The sequence below is a fragment of the Poromitra crassiceps genome, assembly GCF_964638095.1.
Source record: "Poromitra crassiceps genome assembly, chromosome: 10".
NCBI classification, from domain to species: Eukaryota; Metazoa; Chordata; class Actinopteri; order Beryciformes; family Melamphaidae; genus Poromitra; species Poromitra crassiceps.
This window is the reverse complement of record NC_139631.1, coordinates 19,842,112-19,861,630: the sequence shown is the minus strand read 5'-3', so window position 1 is coordinate 19,861,630 and position 19,519 is coordinate 19,842,112. Positions and strand designations below refer to the sequence as shown.

The following is a 19,519-nucleotide window of genomic DNA, read 5'->3' as shown; positions in this document are numbered from 1 at the left end:
TCAAAATCATAGACCTGTATCAAAAGAGTAAAATATAAAGTAATCTGTATCATAAAGCAAAATGTGCAATGACGTATCTACACCAGTGTGAGGCAGCAATGCACTAACCCGTGCCTGGTCTGCCGGAAAGAAGAAAGCTACTCCCCATGGCTAGCTCTGGTTGCGGGTTTAGCTTTAGCCGTGTTGCTGTAGTAGGTTATTTAATCTAATTCAGTGAAAATGTCTGCAGTCGAGTCTTTGACAAGATTAGTTAACGAGCGACTAACTGCGGCTGCTGAGGAAATATTAGGAGTGTTTGTAAAAACAATAGTGGAGTACGAGGAAGAGATCGAGCGTCAACGCAGGCTGCTGGATGTCGTTTTGAAGCCTGAGATAAGAAGGCGACACAGGACAGGTTTGTAAAATAAATCATATTGTACAAAAGGCCCTCTCATACCGACTGATGAGACCATACACATTGGAACACCCACGGGCCGGATTCGAACTGGCGACCTAAAGAGCTGATGTCATGGACTGGACCGCCATCATCGGTGCCACCCAACTGTGAGGTCATCAACAATGATGTCACTGCAACTGTGAGGTCATCAATGATGTCACTGCGACTGTGAGGTCATCGTATTGCATGGTCACCTAGCCCTCCTGCTAGCTAATGAACCTAACATACGGTCAATTGACCTAAATATTAACATATATTCAGTACAATTCTTTGTACTCTTCAAAGCAAACATAAAAAGCAGATGAAAATAGATATAAGTATCAGGATAGTGTATGTGAGTGTAGGTAGGATGGATCTGAATTTCCTTTTAAAACATGCCTTTCCTTTTAAACAAATGTTACTTGGAAGACAGTTCCATGATGCGATTGGATTGCCCTGTATATGACAGCTTTTTTCATATAGTTGGTTCTTCTAGGTCGGGGTAAAGTCATCTGACCACCACTTGCCGTGTGTAGCTATATGAATATTTGAACTGTAAATTATGTTATTGAAAATAAATTTAGGAGTCTGAGTTTGAATAACTATGAAAATAGATAAGTAAGTTGGCCTCAACAATAAGTGCAGTGGTGATGTCACTGGTGATGTCATACATGCCAAGACATAAATAAGCGATGATTAGTCTGTTCTGTGTTGCTGTGTTGTTCGACTGCTAAGTACTTGATCGGCTGCCTTACCACCTGTTAGCCTGTTTGCTCCAATAAAGCTTGAAAGACATCTCCGTGATTCTGACCAATCACCTGTGGCAAGTTCCAATGTAAATAAACCAGCACATAATAAGTAACACATTGTTTTGAAATCAATCAATATATATGCAGTTATGGCTCACAATATACGTTATAGCGGAGCGTAATGGCTGTGCTTAACGATAATGTTACAGTGGCTGATTTGTCGATCCAAGACTACGGAGAGATGTTATTTTTCTCTACATAGTTTTGAATAAAGCTGTTGTACTTGAACTTCTAAGGTTTTACTTGATTGTCAGTATCGAGAAATATTTTTATGTTTGATCAAGTGTCCCTTCCTTTGTTATTTCCTTCAGACCAGGAGGAGGTTCTCCTTGGCCATCAGCACCGAAACCAGCAGACGAACTTCAGTCTGGGTCAAGAGGACTCAGAGCCTCCACAGATTAAAGATGAACGAGAGGAAGTCTGCTCCAGTCATGATGAGGGAGAGCATTTACTGCAGGAGGAGGCTGATACCTTTGACTTGACTCCTACTTGTGATGGACACAGGACAGGTTTGTAAAATCATATTGAAATCAATCAATAGGCTATTATGGCTCACACTATAGGTTTAGGTGCGTATACTGTGTGCAACGATATTAATGGGAAATGATTCAATATTATCCTCCTGCGGATTCGCTGTTTCGAAACACAGCACGCTGGTGACATCAGCTGGTCAAAAGCATGTAACGTTGAGGCAATGGCAAGCCCCAAAACAACACCTATAATGTGACGTTCCTCCATATATTTTCATTTAAGAGTAGTCTATATCCTGAAATAAACAGACCTAAAGTTATGTAGACTATATGGTTGTATTTAAATAGTATCTATGTTCTATTTAGACATTATGGACATATACAAATTTATTGGCTACATCTGAATTTGTCTATGAAATAGCATACTGTACAAACTAGACATTTGTGTATAAAAGGAGTGTATGGAATAGAAAACTACTAGTATTATCAAGATTTTTTTATTGAAGAAAATAATTTTAAGATCACATTTTCCTTTATTTGATAGGCGAAAGTAGAGAGAGACAGGAAGTTATGGGAGAGCGAGAGAGAGGAGGATTTGCAGCAAAGGACCTGCGGCTGGATTTTAACCCGGGTCGCTGAGGGAAGGACTGAGCTTATGTTGTACACACTCTACTCAGTGAGCAGGGCACCCCTGATGAAAACCATTTAAAATTAGTTATTTATAACCTTGGTCTCTTTCTTCCTCCCTCCACTTCTCCAAATCAACTAAATCTATCTGAATATCAGCCAGAATGACTCTTCTCTCTATCCTACATGAAAACCTACAACATTTGGACATTTTTAATTGTTTTTATTATAAATAGGTGGTAAATATTAGCGTTAAGGCACATCAGGTGATCTGCAAGAAGAATGCAAGAATTCTTGCCTTGTATCTTTGTTTTCATGTGCTTGATCAAGTGTCCCTTCCATTGTCATTTCCTTCAGACCCCCCACAGGCATCTGTTGTTGAGGAGGAGCTTCTCCTTGGCCATCAGCACTATAACGAGCAGAGTAACTTCAGTCTGGGTCAAGAGGACTCAGAGCCTCCACAGATTAAAGAGGAATGGGAGGAAGTCTGCACCAGTCATGATGAGGGAGAGCAGCCTTTACTGCAGGCTGCTACCTTTGACTTGACTCCCGCTTGTGATGAAAGTGACCACAGTGAGCATCATTCTCTGCATTCAGATCCTTACCAGACTCAGAGTGTAGCAGAGAAAGAAACTCTATGCAGCAACTCATTTAAATGGGCCAAATCTGAATCTGACAGAGAGGAATCTGCAGTACCAGAACCAGACAGTGACCACCAGCTCATCTCTCACAACTGTCCTGTAGCTGAGAGCCAAGGTTACAAAACATCCAGTGTTGGGAACACAGGAGCAACTAGAACTAAACCAAAAGCGTTTACCCAGAGGTCCATCTTGAAGAGAGACATGGAAAGCACACAGACACAAAAGCCTTTCAGGTACGGAATTAGTGGAAAAGGATTCACCAGTCAATATAGCATCGCCCCACATCTTAGAACTCACACAGGCAAGAAGCTGTACAGCTGTGCCAACTGCGGGAAGGAGTTTGCTGACCGCTCATCTTTAAAAAGGCATCTAATCATTCATACAGGGGACAGACCTTATCAATGTATTTTGTGCGGGAAAAGATTTAATCTCATGTCAACTTTGAAAAGGCACACCAGAACCCACACAGGGCAAAAGCCGCATACATGCAACACGTGCGGAAAATCTTTTGCTGAAAAATTTACTCTGAAGGAACACATGATGATCCATACAGGGGAGAAGCCGTACACATGCGGTTTCTGTGGAAGAGGGTTCACCAGGAGCTCAAACCTCAAGAAGCACATGACTGTCCATACTAGTGCTGCACACAGTACCCGTGATTAAAAGTGTCTCCATACTTGATATGTGAAGTGGTACTAAACATTTGCCATCTGTTCTGTTATTTGAAGTTTAAGTCTATTTTCCATGGTCTCGGTTGTAAGAGGTGTTAGACAGAGATCCCGGTCCCTCCAGCCTCATTCCAAACTGTGTTTGTCCCAAATGTAAGTGAGGCTTCATTCTCATAAAGCAGGATTAGATTAATTATTTTGTTGTATAGATCCCTATGAATTAGAGGCTATCAGTAACCTGTGTCAAGCCACTTAACTTTGATTTGCTGCTTTCATCTCTTTTTGATTTGAGACACTTGTTTGTTTGTTACAATGGACCAAGAATAAATCTCCTCATTTTACTCATTCAACAAGAGTGGGAGACATGCCTACATACCACACCTTCCTTGCAACTCTGGACAGACTTCCTCACAATGATGAATCAGAAGTTAAACAATGTCATCAATGTCAGGTTAGAGCAGTAGACAGTCCATGATGGGATGGGATTGCAGTCGAGATATGCAATAGACACACACACACACACACACACACACACACACACACACACACACACACACACAGCTTCCTTGCTTTATAGTATGATGATGGTACCTTGTAAAGGACAGAAGAGGGCCTTGGTTGACAAAATTACATCACTCAATTGTCTGTTTAGAGATGTGTTATGATTAACTATGTAGGCAAATGATTTTTTTATGTAATAAACTGCAAATATTTCTATAAAAAGGTGTGAAAACGGTTGCCATAACTTCTGCTGTGCATTTTCACAGATTGAGGTGTTAATGTATGGAGTGATCCAAGCAAGGAACTAAAGAATGCGTAAACCTTCACACGTAAAGAAATTGAAGCAGTGCGGAATCAGCTGATTCCATAGCAAAGGAAAGCCTAACAAAAGAAGAAGTAGATGTAAATATATCCCTGGGCAGAGTAGAACTTTGAGAGAAAATCAAGAATTGCATGATTTATGGGAAAGTGAGACCAAAGTAAGACACTACTTTTCTTTGCAGCCTCAGATTAAAAGTCATATTGTTGTTCAGTGTTTGCATATTGTGTGAAAACATCCTAATGGATTATGTGAGTGTGTGGATGTCCTGAAACAGTTAAGCATGTTTTCCTAGAATGTGCCAAATAAGACAGAAAGGGAAACCTTTGGTAAAAGTTTGTCAGACCTAGGAGTTTTATAATTTTCTCTTAAATCTTTCTTTGGCCATATTAAGAACCACCAGCTGATCACAAAAGCAGTTTTACAGTTCTTGCATGATTCAGAGCACCCAGTTGTACGTTGTATCCGGTTGTATCCGAGAATTGTTGTGTTTGAGTATATCCTGGTCCTGCGGAGGGCAGTATTACGCCTAGTGTGCCGGAAACTTGCAAGAGGAAGAAGAAGAAGAAGCCGCGCGCACTTCCGTATGAATAGGAGAGAAAGAAGAGCTAAAAGCTAGTTCGGTTAGCTGGTGTAGCTGTAGCCTTAGCTGTCTTGCTGTGTAGAGTACCTAATCTCTAATTCAGAGAAAATGTCTGCTGTCGAGTGTTTGAGAAGTTTAGTTAACGAGCGACTAACTGCAGCTGCTGAGGAAATATTCGGAGTGTTTGTAAAAACAATAGTGGAGTACGAGGAAGAGATCGACCGTCAGCGCAGGCTGCTGGATGTCGTTTTGAAGCCTGAAATAAAGCTACACAGGACAGGTTTGTAAAATCACATTGAAATCAATTAATACAGTATATATTTGGCCAAATCACACATTTAGGCCATTTCATGTGATATTAGACACACACACATACACACACACACAATATTTCTCCACTTCCTTTCACTGAGCCTCCCCTGAAACTTTTTGGAGGCCCGCCTCCCACTTTGAAAACCTCTTCACTAAATCTATCTGAATATCAGACAGAATGACTTCCCTCTATCCTACATTAAAACATAAAACATTTGGACATGTTTATTGTTTTTCATTGTAAATCGGTGGTAAATATGTAAGGCTCATCAGGTGATCTGCAGGAAACCTGGAATAACTGACACTGCAGTCAGTTTGTAAGTTATGACAACTGATTCGGGATCAGCATACATGATGCTAGTAGTAGCATCCAATAACCACAACTTTTACATCTTTCGAAACAGCTCAGCCAATCATAAGTTCTTATGATTGGCAGAGCTGAATACAGGCTCCCAGGACTTGGATACCATTGGAATGCTTGCATTGTATGTTTTTAAGTGTTTGATCAAGTGTCCCTTCCTTTGTCCTTTCCTTCAGACCCCCCACTGCCGTCTGTTGTTGAGGAGGAGCTTCTCCTTGGCCATCAGCACTGTAACCAGCAGAGGAACTTCAGTCTGGGTCAAGATGACTCAGAGCCTACACAGATTAAAGAGGAATGGGAGGAAGTCTGCACCAGTCATGATGAGGGAGAGCAGCCTTTACTGCAGGAGGAGGCTGATACCTTTGACTTGACTCCTACTTGTGATGAAAGTGACCACAGTGAGCCTCCGTCTCTGCATTCAGATCCTTACCAGACTCAGAGTGTAGCAGAGAAAGAAACTCTAGCCAACATCTCATTTGAATGGGTCAAATTTGAATCTGACAGAGAGGAATCTGCAGTACCAGAACCAGACACTGACCACCAGCTCCTCTCTCTCAACTGTCCTGTAGCTGAGAGCCAAAGTTCCAAAACATCCAGTGTTGGGAATGCAGGAGCAACTACAACTAAACCGAAAACATTTACCCAGAGGTCCGTCTTGAAAAGAGGCATGGAAAGCACACACACACAAAAACCTTTCAGGTACGGAATTAGTGGAAAAGGATTCACCAGTCAATATAGCATCGCCCCACATCTTAGAATTCACACAGATGATAAGCTGTACAACTGTGTCAACTGCGGAAAGGAGTTTGCTGACCGCTCATCTTTAACAAGGCATCTCCGCATTCATTCAGGGGACAGACCTTATCAATGTCTTTTGTGCGGGAAAAGATTTGCTCTCAAATTCACTTTGAAAAGGCACACCAGAACCCACACAGGGCAAAAGCCGCATACATGCAACACTTGCGGGAAATGCTTTGCTCAAAAACATGGCCTGAAGGAACACATGATGATCCATACAGGGGAGAAGCCGTACACATGCGGTTTCTGTGGACGAGGGTTCACCAACAGCTCAAACCTCAAAAAGCACATGACTGTCCATACTAGTGCTGCACACAGTACCCGTGATTAAAAAGTGTCTTCATCCTTGATATGCGAAGTGGTATAACATTTGCCAGAATCTGCTAGGGCTGTCTTTGAATATTTGAATATTCGTCCATAATGCTGTAATTTGAATTAAAAAATTAATATTCGATTATATAGATATAGATACATGCATATATATATATATATATATACACACACACACATACATACTGTATTAGTCATGACATCACAGCAGACATTTGAATATTTGTGGAAAATCAATAGAATATTCAAATTTGAAAAAATGTACTCGAAGACAGCCGTTATTTGAAGTTTAAGTTACTTCTCCATGGTCTCGGTTGTACGACATAATTAGACTGAGATCCTGGTTCCTCCAGGCCTCATTCTGAACTGTGCGTTTGTCCCAAATGTAAGTGGAGGCTTCAGTCTCATGTAGCAGAATTAGATTAATTGTTTGGTTGTATAGATCCCTATGAATTAGAAACTATCAGAGGCTTGCTTATGTAACTCCTAAATTGTTTATATTAATATGCTTTTATATTTGTATATTCTAGTTGTGTCCTGTTTCCTGTTGTTTACAGAATCCTTTCACTTTTTTCTGTGCAGCAGCCTAATTCCCCACGAGAATAAATAGTTTCATGATCTTATCTTAAATAAACTGTTGATAAAGCAGGTTGATGATGTTTTTGGTGAGACCGGTTTTGTTGTTTGATGGAAGTTTTGGATCTAGAACTAATGGATATTAAAATGTTTGTAAAAACTATTCTGTTTCTGTCTCATTCGTCAGCCAGGGCTAGATGTGAATTTGACGTTACAAGTACCAAAAAGCAGAGTGAATTTGGAGAAAATAATTATGCATAATTGTGACAGTGGGTGAAACATCTCCTTTCACTCTCACTACTTGTCCCTTAATGTCTGTCCCTCGCTTCTCAGTTTCAATGATACGAGATATCAGACACGCTTGGGGTCACACAGACTTTATTTTGCGTGTGAAGAGTGAACTGGGAAAAACTGGTTTCATTTGACGCCCTTGATGAATCTAAAAGTGGAGCGATTGGTCTCTTTACATTCATTTCGAGTGCTCCTTGAGGATGCCTTGCATGGGGTGCTCTTGTTTTTCTTTGTGCTTTTATCATCTTGTTTTGATTTTTCTTTGGCTTTTATAAATGTTTTTATTGTAACAGGGCACCCTTGAAAATGAGAGCTTGCTCTCAAGGGCCTCACCCCTGTATAAATAAAGGTCACATAAAAAATTTAAATAATGTTCACCTTACACATACCTTATTTTCTATGTGTTCAGTTGGCTATAATTTGCCAATTTGTCAACCCAGTTAACTTTGATTTGCTGCTTTCATTTCTTTTGGAGTTTTTGAGACACTATAATTGTTTGTTTCAATGCACTGAGAATAAATCTCATTTGACTCATTCAACAAGGGTTGGAATCTGCCTACCTACCAGCTTCCTTGCCACTCTGTTTAGGCTTCCTCACAGTGATGAATCAGAATTTAAACAATGTCATCAATGTGAGGCTAGAGCAGACAGTCCATGATGGGATGGGATTGAAGTGTTGCACACCCGGCAAGTGTGAAGTCACTCGATTGATATATACCACACACACACACACACACACACACACACACACACACACACACACACACACACACACACACACACACACACACACACACACACACACACACACACACACACACACTTTATTATAGTATGATGATGGTACCTTGTAAATGACAGAAGAGGTAACTAGGCCTTGGTTGACAAAATGGCATCACTCAATCTTTTGTTTAGAGATGTGTTATGATTAACTTTACATAGGCAAATTATTTTTTTAAATGTAATAAACTGGAGATATTTCTGAAAATAAAATAACAATAAAGTATGAAAACGGGTGCCATAACTTCTGCTGTCCATTTTCACAGATTGAGGTGCTAATGTAGAGAGTGATCCAAGCTAGGAAATAAAGAATGTGCAAACCTTATTATGGAAAGAAATTGAAGCCACATTGATTCCATAGCAAAGGAAAGCCGATAGGCTTGGGCATTGTGGGTTGAATCAGTGTTAGCATATTGTGGGGAAATATCCGAATGGATTATGTGAGTGTGGATGTTCCTTGAACGTGCCAAATATAAGACAGAAAGGGAAACGTTTTATAAAAGTTTGTCAGACCTAGGAGTTTTATCATTTACTCTTAAATCTTCATTTTGCCATATTAAGAACCACGAGCTGATCACAAAAACAGTTTTACAGTTCCTGCATTTTCATCATGATTCAGATATATCCGAGAATAATTGTGTTTGAGTAGTTATATCCTGGTCCTGCGGAGGGAAGTAATACGCCTAGTAGCGTCTTCACTACCTGAAATATAGCATAATAAATAGTTTTTAGCTTTTTTTGTAACTGTTGCTTAATGCGCTTTTGATGCTCTTTGGTTTGTTGCGATGCTTTTAAATGTCCATTTTATTCTCTTCTTTTGTTCTTTTGTTTTCTTGTCAACCATTTTATGTGAAGCACTTTGAATTGCCTGTGTATGAAATGTGCTATACAAATAAACTTGACTTGACTTGAAACTTGAAAGAAGGAGGAGGAGGAGGAGAAGAAGAAGAAGAAGAAGAAGAAGAAACAGTAGGTGGCGGTATGCACCTTAATCGTTGGATTGCAATCTGCCAATAAATGCAAAGAAGAAGAGAAGAAGAAGAAGAAGAAGAAGACGAGCTAGAAGAGCTAAAGGAGCTTTAGCTGTCTTGCTGTGTAGAGTACCTCATCTCTAATTCAGAGAAAATGTCTGCTGTCGAGTGTTTGAGGAGTTTAGTTAACGAGCGACTAACTGCGGCTGCTGAGGAAATATTCGGAGTGTTTGTAAAAACAATAGTGGAGTACGAGGAAGAGATCGCCCGTCAGCGCAGGCTGCTGGATGGCGTTTTGAAGCCTGAGATAAAGCTACACAGGACAGGTTTGTAAAATCACATAAAAATCAATCAATAGGATATTAGGGCTCATAATATAGGTTATAGCGGTGTAGTAGTATTTATAGCGAATGATTCAATATTATCCTCCTTCAGATTCGCTGTTTCGAAACAATGCATGGAACATTGAAGCAATGGGAAGACCCCAAACAACGCCTATCATGATTCAATGAAGTTTACTCCATATATTTTCATTTAAGAGTAGTCTATATCCTGAAATAAACAGACCTGGAGTTATGTAGAATATATGGTTGTATTTTAAACATTTTCATTAGCCTACATAATTTATGTAGGCAATGGCGTATAAAAAGGCATATATGGTTATTTTTGAAATTGTCTGTGAAATAGCATACTAAACTAAACATTTGTCTATAAAAGTAGTGTATGGGATAGAAAAATCCAGTTTGCATTTATGGGAAGGAAAATAATTAACTTTTTCTGTTTTTACTGTACTTTTTTATTGTACTGTACTTACTGTACACTGGGATTTGAGGGGTTACAATTCTGAGTAAGTATGACATGTTGGTATGAGGTATGATGGATGAAGTTACCAAGGAAGTATAAAAAAAAATATTAATATTAATTAATCAATTAATTAATTATGAATATCACCGTCCATCACATGGACCTTAATGGTAAGTTAAGGAATATTCCTTATTGGGGTACAACAGTTAAGACTAGATTTGCCTTTATTTGATAGGCAAAAGTAGAGAGAGACAGGAAGTTATGGGAGAGAGAGGATGACTTGCAGCAAAGGACCATCCGGGTCGCTGCGGGAAGGACTGACCCAGACCCTTACATTGTACACAGTTGTTTGTAACCTTGGTCTCTTTCTTCCTCCCTCCATTTCTCCAAATCAACTAAATCTATCTGAAAATCAGCCAGACTGACTCTATCCTACATGAAAATCTACAACATTTGGACTTTAAAAAAATTGTAAATAGGTGGTAAATATAAACCTGGAATAACTGACACTGCACATTTGAATCAGTCTGTTCGTATGAGCCTAAGTTATGACAACTGATTTGGCATCAGTAGTTGCCATACATTTGACACCGGGCTCGATCCCCTAGCGTCCAGTAACCAGAACCTTGACATCTTTCGAAACTAGGGATGCACGATATATCGGCAATCATATCGGTATCGGCAGATGTTTGTCATTTTTTTACATATCGGCATCGGTCCGATGTTGCTATGTTAATATCGGTTATCGATATCAGCCAAAATGTTCACATTGAGAGGAAACAATGTGGCAAATCTATGATTTATGGGCTTTTCCAAAGGTTTTGGAAATAAAGAAATGCATTACTTTTTCAAATTCACAGTGTTTACATGTGTTTTTCAGTATGTACAAAATGTTATTATCATAGAAATGTGTTTTTATACAGATCATATCGACATCGGTAAATATCGGTTATCGGGCCATACCAGCAATGTTAATATCGGTTATCGGTATCGGCCAAAATGTTCACATCGGTGCATCCCTATAGGCTCCCAGGACTTGGATACCATCTGAATGCTTGCATTGTATGTTTTATGTTTTTAAGTGTTTGATCAAGTGTCCCTTCCTTTGTCCTTTCCTTCAGACCCCCCACCGCCGTCTGTTGTTGAGGAGGAGGTTATCCTTGGCCATCAGCACTGTAACCAGCAGAGGAACTTCAGTCTGGGTCAAGAGGACTCAGAGCCTCCACAGATTAAAGAGGAATGGGAGGAAGTCTGCACCAGTCATGATGAGGGAGAGCAGCCTTTACTGCAGGAGGTGGCTGATACTTTTGACTTGACTCCTACTTGTGATGGAAGTGACCACAGTGAGCATCATTCTCTGCATTCAGATCCTTACCAGGCTCAGAGTGCAGCAGAGAAAGAAACTCTAGCCAACATCTCATTTGAATGGGTCAAATCTGAATCTGACAGAGGAGAATCTGCAGTACAAGCCAGTGCAGCTGAGAGCCAAAGTTACAAAACATCCAGCTTTGGGAACGCAGGAGCAACTAGAAATAAACCAAAAGCATTTACCCAGAGGTCCGTCTTGAAAAGAGACATGGAAAGCACACAGACACAAAAGCCTTTCAGGTACGGAATTAGCGGAAAAGGATTCACCAGTCAATATAGCATCGCCCCACATCTTAGAATTCACACAGGCCAGAAGCCGTACACCTGCGTCAACTGCGGGAAGGAGTTTACCGAACGCTCATCTTTAACAAGGCATCTAATCATTCATACAGGGGACAGACCTTATCAATGTCTTTTGTGCGGGCAAAGATTTAATCTCATGTCAACTTTGAAAAGGCACACCAGAACCCACACAGGGCAAAAGCCACATACATGCAACACGTGCGGGAGATCTTTTGCTCAAAAATATAACCTGAAGGAACACATGATGATCCACACAGGGGAGAAGCCGTACACATGCGGTTTCTGTGGACGAGGGTTCACCAACAGCACTAAACTTAAGAAGCACATGACTGTCCATACTAGTGCTGCACACAGTACCCGTGATTAAAAAGTGTCTTCATACTTGATATGTGAAGTGGTACTAAACATTTGCCGGAATCTGTTCTGTTATTTCAAGTTTAAGTTTCTTCTCCGTGGTCTTGGTTGTCAGATGTATTAGACAGAGATCCCGGTCCCTCCAGCCTCATTCTGAACTGTGTTTGTCCCAAATGTAAGTGAGGCTTCAGTCTCATGAAGCAGGATTAGATTCATTATTTGTTTGTATAGATCCCTATGAATTAGAGGCTATCAGAGGCTTGTTTACATAACTCCTAAATTGTTTATATTATTATGCTTTTATATTTATATTTGTATATTCTAGTATTGTCCTGTTTCCTGTTGTTTGCTGAATCCATTCACTTTTTTCTGATGCAGCAGCCTAATTCCCCACGAGAATAAATGTTTTAATCTTATCTTAAATAAACTGCAGGTTGATAAAGCAGGTTGATGTTTTTGGTGAGACCAGTTTTGTTGTTTGAGGGAAGATTAAGATCTAGAACTAATGGATATTAAAAAGTTAGTAAAAACTATTGTTTCCGTCTCATTCGTCAGAGCTAGACGTAAATGTATTGATGTCATGAGTACAATTTTAGAATGGTCGGTATAACCTGCATAATCTTTGGTCAAAATGGCACATGATTAAAAACCACTGAGCTATAGTATAGCCACTTATTTCCTTTCCACTTACCAAAGCGGAGTACCTTATGTTCTATGTGTTCAGTTGGCTATAATTTACCTTTGCTTTTGTAATAATCCCACCACTGCCACCAGACAGTGTAGATGTGTGCACGTGTTCATGCCTTTGTTTGAGAGTAACCTATATCAACCCAGTTAACTTTGATTTGCTGCTTTCATTTCTTTGTGAGTTTTTCTACACTTATTGTTTGTTACAATGGACCGAGAATAAATATCCTCATTTTACTCATTCAACAAGAGTTGGAGACATGCCTACATACCAGCTTCTTTGCCACTCTGGTCAGACTTCCTCACAATGATGAATCAGAATTTAAACAATGTCATGAATGTGAGGTTAGAGTGGTAGTCCATGATGGGATGGGATTGCAGTGTTAGACACCCTGCAAGTGTGAAGTCGATCGATTGAGATATGACACGCACACACACACACACACACACACACACACACACAGATTCCTTGCTTTATTGTATGATGATGGTACCTTGTAAAGGACAAGAGTAGGCCTGACAACATGACCACTCAATCTTCTGTTTAGAAATGTGTTATGATGAGCTTTATGTAGGCTAATGATTTCTTATGTAATAAACTGCAAATATTTCTATAACGATAAAATAAAGTGTGAAAACGGTTACCATAACTTCTGCTGTGCATTTTCACAGATTGAGGTGTTAATGTATGGAGTGATCCAAGCTAGGAACTAAAGAATGTGCAAACCTTCATACGGAAAGAAATTAATGCCGTGTGGAATCAGCTGATTCCATAGCAAAGGAAAGCCTAACAAAAGAAGAAGTAGATGTAAATATATCCATGGGCAGAGTAGAACTTAGAGAGAAAATCAAGGGTGGAATTGAAAGAGAATGGCAGGATTTATGGGAAAAGGAGACCAAAGGAAGACACTCTTCTTTGCAGCCTCAGATTAAAAAAGTCACTTATTGCTCTGGGACCCAGAGAGATTCTGTTAAAATGTGCTTGGGCATTATGGGTTGAATCAGTGTTAGCATATTGTGGGAAACATCCTAATGGATCATGTGAGTGTGGATGTCCTGAAACAGAGAATGTGCCAAATATAAGACAGAAAGGGAACACGTTCATAAAAGTTGGTTAGACCTAGGAGAGTTGTATCAGTTTCTCTTCAATCGTTCTTTCTTTGGCCATATTAAGAACTAGCCTGGGTAAACCCATCCCCCACGTGACCTGCTCTCAGACCTGTTCTCAGTCACTATGTGACTGGGAACTGAGAGAGCAGGTCACGTGGTGGCTGGGTTTACCTAGGCTAATTAAGAACCACCAGCTGATCACAAAAGCAGTTTTACAGTTCCTGCATGATTCAGAGCATTCAGAGTTGAGTTAGTTATATCCTCGTCCTGCGGAGGGCAGTAATACGCCTAGTAGCGTCTACACTGCTGGAAACTTGAAAGAAGAAGAAGAAGCCACCCGCATTTCCGTATGAACAGGAAAGACCATAGGGAAAGACGCGCAAAAAGCTAGACAGTTATTAAAACAGTTATTCTTATACAGAAACATAATTTGTTTTGTATTAAATGCTTGAGTTGTAGTTTTAATGTGCAAATTTATCATTTTTCAATGGCTTGTGTGTGTGCTGTACTGTAGACTTGTACAGAAAGGTTAATTTACTTTGGAAAACGGCCACCGGAAATGCTTATTGTTTTTGTCTTATTGTTGCTAGCGGAACAGAGATAGTTCGGCTAGCTGGTGTAGCTTTAGCTGTGTTGCTGTGTAGAGTACCTAATCTCTAATTAGGAGAAAATGTCTGCTGTCGAGTGTTTGAGAAGTTTAGTTAACGAGCGACTAACTGCGGCTGCTGAGGAAATATTCGGAGTGTTTGTAAAAACAATAGTGGAGTACGAGGAAGAGATCGACCGTCAGCGCAGGCTGCTGGATGTCGTTTTGAAGCCTGAGATAAAGCTACACAGGACAGGTTTGTAAAATCACATTGAAATCAACCAATAGGCTATTATGGTTCACAATATATAGGTTTATAGCGGTGCGTATACTGTACGTAACGATATTGATGGGAAATTATTCAATATTGTCCTGTAGATGCTGGAGATTCGCTGTTTCGAAACACTGCGCGCTGGCGACATCTGCTGGTCAAATGCATATGAATGGGAAGACCCAAAACATCACCTATACTAATAATAATAATGATTCAACGAAGTTACTCCATATTCAGTAGTGTAAAGAGACCTGTTATGTAGAATGTATGGTTGTATTGTAATCATTTTCATGACATAATTTCTGTAAGATTTGGCATTAGTATCTATGTTCTATTTAGACTTTATAGACATAAAAATGCATTTATATAAAATAGCCTACTGTACGAACTAAACATTTCTGTATAAAAGGAGCGTATGGAATAGACAATTCCTATTGTTATCCTTTTTTTGTTGAAGAAAACAATTTTTAAGAGTACATTTGCCTTTATTTGATAGGCGAAAGTAGAGAGAGACAGGAAGTTATGGCGTCGCCGCAGAAGGACTGACCCGAACGTTGTACACACTCTACTCAGTGAGCAGGGCACCCCTGATGAAAACAATTAGCAGTCGTTTGTAATCTTGGTCTCTTTGTTCCTCCTTCCATTTCCCCAAATCAACTAAATCTATCTGAATATCAGCCAGAATGACTCTTCCCTCTATCCTACAGGAAAAGCTACAACATTTGCACATTTGTAAATAGGTGGTAAATATTAGTGGTAAGGCTCATCAGGTGATCTGCAGGAAACTTGGAATAACTGACACTGCAGATCAACCAAATCTCATTTGAATCAGTTTGTAATCTTTGTATGTGCCTATTGCCTAAGTTATGACAACTGATTAGGATCAGTATTTGCGATACATTTGACACCGGGCTCGATCCCCTAGCGTCCAATAACCAGAACTTTTACATCTTTTGAAACAGCTCTGCCAGTCAGCTCCGCCAAATAATCACAAGTACTGTATTAATAACACAAGAGTAAATCCAGTTTGCAAAACACCTGGATTGACTCTTGTACTTATGATTGGCAGAGCTGAATACAGGCACCCAGGACTTGGATACATCTGCATTCTTGCATTGTATGTTTGTCTTTACGTGTTTGATCAAGTGTCCCTTTCTTTGTCCTTTCCTTCAGACCCCCCACAGCCATCTGTTGTTCAGGAAGAGGTTCTCCTTGGCCATCAGCACTGTAACCAGCAGAGGAACTTCAGTCTGGGTCAAGAGGACTCAGAGCCTCCACAGATTAAAGAGGAATGGGAGGAAGTCTGCACCAGTCATGATGAGGGAGAGCAGCCTTTACTGCAGGAGGAGGCTGATACCTTTGACTTTACTCCTACTTTTGATGAAAGTGACCACAGTGAGCCTCAGTCTCTGCATTCAGATCCTTACCAGACTCAGAGTGTAGCAGAGAAAGAAACTCTAGCCAACATATCATTTAAATGGGTCAATTCTGAATCTGACCGAGAGGAATCTGCAGTACCAGAACCAGACAATGACCACCAGCTCCTCTCTCTCAACTGTCCTGCAGCTGAGAGCCAAGGTTACAAAACATCCAGCGGTGGAAACGCAGGAGCGACTAGAACTAAACCAAAAGTGTTTACCCAGAGTGTAGCAGAGAAAGAAACTCTAGCCAACATCTCATTTGAATGGGTCAAATCTGAATCTGACAGAGGAGAATCTGCAGTACCAGAACCAGACAGTGATCACCAGCTCCTCTCTCTCAACTGTCCTGTAGCTGAGAGCCAAGGTTACAAAACATCCAGTGTTGGGAATGCAGGAGCAACTAGAACTAAACCAAAAGCATTTACCCAGAGGTCCCTCTTGAAAAGAGACATGGAAAGCACACACACACAAAAACCTTTCAGGCACGGAATTAGTGGAAAAGGATTCACCAGTCAATATAGCATCGCCCCGCATCTTAGAACTCACACAGATGAGAAGCCGTACAACTGTGTCAACTGCGGGAAGGAGTTTGCCGACCGCTCATCTTTAACAAGGCATCTAATCATTCATACAGGGGACAAACCTTATCAATGTCTTTTGTGTGGGAAAAGATTTAATGTCATGTCACACTTGAAAAGGCACACCAGAACCCACACAGGGCAAAAGCCGCACACATGCAGCACGTGCGGAAAATCTTTTGCTCAAAAATATAACCTGAAGGAACACATGATGACCCATACAGGGGAGAAGCCGTACACATGCGGTTTCTGTGGACGAGGCTTCGCCAAGAGCTCAAACCTCAAGAAGCACATGACTGTCCATACTAGAGATGTCACTGTTTAACCGGTTAACCACCGATAACATTTGTGACCAGTTACGCAATCTGTCAATTGGTTAATTTGCATACCACCGTGTTGCCAATCTAGTGACAAATACATACACTACCTGCGGCCCCCAAATATCCGCCCCCCTGCTCTGAAACAAACTGAATTTCTGAACGACCATTTCAGAATGAATTTATGAACACACCCATAGCGAGACAATCAGCTCATTAACCCAGGTTCTATAATTTTGTTACCTCCGTGTGTGGGACTATGGGCCGAATAGAACGTTAACGCTACCTGACGAGCTGCTAGGCAGTCGAAAACGGCATTCCTCCACCTGCAGCTTTTACTTTCACTTGACGTACACTTTGCACATTCGCTAAGTGTTTAAACAGATCGCTCGTCGTGTTTCAAGCAACAAGCGTCTTCCACATCGATTCTACAGAATTATAACCACACTTAAAAATGTTTAGCGTTACTTCTTTCTCTCTGTCTCTGTGTGTGTATCTGACTGAGCCAGTGTGAGCGAGCTGGAAGCCCCCGCGCGCCCTGCCTCCTCCTCCTCCATACACACACACACAGAGGCAGGCTGCCTGAGTAGAGAATATCTCTCTTCTGGATCATGGAATCAGGAAAATATCACTGTTCCAGACATTAGTCTATGATGATAAGACACAAGACTAATGTCATATTCAAGCGGAGTTGGTAGTGTCGGAAGCACTGCAGTACAGGACTTGCACGCTCTAAAATAATGGTCTGATATGCAGTCTCGAACCCTGAATCGAGCGCTGGACTGAAAGGCATGTGCCAATGTCTTGTATTTTCAAGACAAAAAAAAATTAACTGGTTAGTTGCCTGCAATGGGTGTCGACTAATCGAAAGCAAAATTAACCGAAAACTGACTTCATACTAGTGCTTCACAGAGTACTAGTGATTAAAACGTGTCTTCATCAAGGGCGTCGTTTTGGTATGGAAAGGTATGGCACTCGCCCTACCTTGGCTTATAGACAAATTTGAGAGAGCAAGGGACAGAGGGGGAGGGAGAGATGCACGTGGATCGACGAGCAGATGACCAGTCAGTTTTTTCCTGCCGTCAAAGTGAGACTGTCTTTAAACCTGAAGTGTGTGTTAAGGACATAGGCTACATGTAAGCTGTGACACTTATGTTGTGATAATTCTGCCTGAACAGATCTTTTATTCTACCAATTATGTAGTTTGTTTAGCATAACTTGCAGATGGTCGGCTGGTGGCGGCTGGTGCATTTTTGTCCAGGGGGGCTATACCAAAAGTGATATGGTTGAAATCAATATCATGATAATCATAAGGATTTTTCTCTATCAATAGTGTTGTTCAAGCTAATGTAGGTTATTTAGGATGATGTATTTAAACGCAGTTCATGGAAATAAACAAACCCTCCAACAACAAAGGATTCTCTGACAGGAATTATTTCCATAGTGTACCACCAACTGCACGCATACCGGTTTACAGAGGTTACACTTCCTCACACAGAGGCATGTTTACACAACTCTTACATTGTTTATATTATGCTTTTATATTAATATTTTTTATATTCTAGTTGTGTCCGGTTTCTTGTTCTCTGCTGAATCCTTTCACTTTTTGCTGATGCACAAGGATAAATGGTTTCATCTGATCTTACAGTAAATAAACTGCAGGTTCATAAAGCAGATTGATAATGTTTTTGGTGAGAATGGTTTTATTTGAGTGAAGTTTTGGATCTAGAACTAATGGGCATTAAAACATTAAAAAATATTCTGTTTCTGTCTCATTCGTGAGGGATGGATAGACGTGAATTTATTGATGAGTACAATTTTATAATGGGGAGTATAGACTGTTTTCATGGAATTGTGTTGCTTGGGAACAGTTTGGAACCTAGCTATGTACCCTGTAGCCTATTTACCCTGTCTGTAGCCTACAGATTTGGTACCCTGTACTTACGGGGTAAAGTCACATCTCGTACCACATACTTACCCTGTAAGTACAGGTGTGGTACCCTGTATTTACAGGGTAAATTCACATCTTGTACCCCGTACTTACCCTGTAAGTACAGATTTTGTACCCCGTGCCTAACCTGTAAGTACAGATCTTGTTACCCGTACTTACAGGGTAGTTGCGTCTTTCTTGCGTGCTGTATCACATCACTTCAGTGATGTGTTGATGCCCGCTGGTTTCTGTTTCGTGGCGTGGACTGCCTCCACCATGATGTGTTATGATGAACCTTATGTAGGATTTTTTATGTAAAACTGTAGATATTTATA

The 19,519-nt window shown here is 40.5% G+C and overlaps 4 protein-coding genes across 4 annotated transcripts; all 4 read left to right on the top strand.

Annotated features, from left to right (window-relative positions):
• Positions 1 to 219: 219 nt before the first annotated feature.
• Positions 220 to 3,921, top strand: LOC310783203 (uncharacterized protein; the record flags this gene model as incomplete). Its single annotated transcript, XM_083644005.1, has 3 exons — positions 220 to 394; positions 1,536 to 1,733; positions 2,679 to 3,921. The coding sequence occupies 3 exons, from the start codon at positions 220 to 222 to the stop codon at positions 3,623 to 3,625; spliced, it is 1,320 nt and encodes a 439-aa protein (XP_083500131.1). The 3' UTR covers positions 3,626 to 3,921.
• Positions 3,922 to 5,125: 1,204 nt separating this feature from the next.
• On the top strand, positions 5,126 to 7,515 carry LOC310783379 (uncharacterized protein). The gene is made up of 2 exons (XM_083644228.1): positions 5,126 to 5,313; positions 5,883 to 7,515. The coding sequence occupies exons 1-2, from the start codon at positions 5,142 to 5,144 to the stop codon at positions 6,833 to 6,835; spliced, it is 1,125 nt and encodes a 374-aa protein (XP_083500354.1). The 5' UTR covers positions 5,126 to 5,141; the 3' UTR covers positions 6,836 to 7,515.
• A 2,091-nt stretch (positions 7,516 to 9,606) lies between these two features.
• LOC310784304 (uncharacterized protein) lies at positions 9,607 to 13,000 on the top strand (the record flags this gene model as incomplete). The annotated part of the gene is made up of 2 exons (XM_083645320.1): positions 9,607 to 9,778; positions 11,378 to 13,000. 2 exons carry the CDS (start codon positions 9,607 to 9,609, stop codon positions 12,292 to 12,294), a joined length of 1,089 nt encoding a protein of 362 aa, XP_083501446.1. The 3' UTR covers positions 12,295 to 13,000.
• A 1,748-nt stretch (positions 13,001 to 14,748) lies between these two features.
• On the top strand, positions 14,749 to 18,902 carry LOC310784303 (uncharacterized protein; the record flags this gene model as incomplete). The annotated part of the gene is made up of 2 exons (XM_083645319.1): positions 14,749 to 14,920; positions 16,112 to 18,902. 2 exons carry the CDS (start codon positions 14,749 to 14,751, stop codon positions 17,260 to 17,262), a joined length of 1,323 nt encoding a protein of 440 aa, XP_083501445.1. The 3' UTR covers positions 17,263 to 18,902.
• Positions 18,903 to 19,519: the final 617 nt, after the last annotated feature.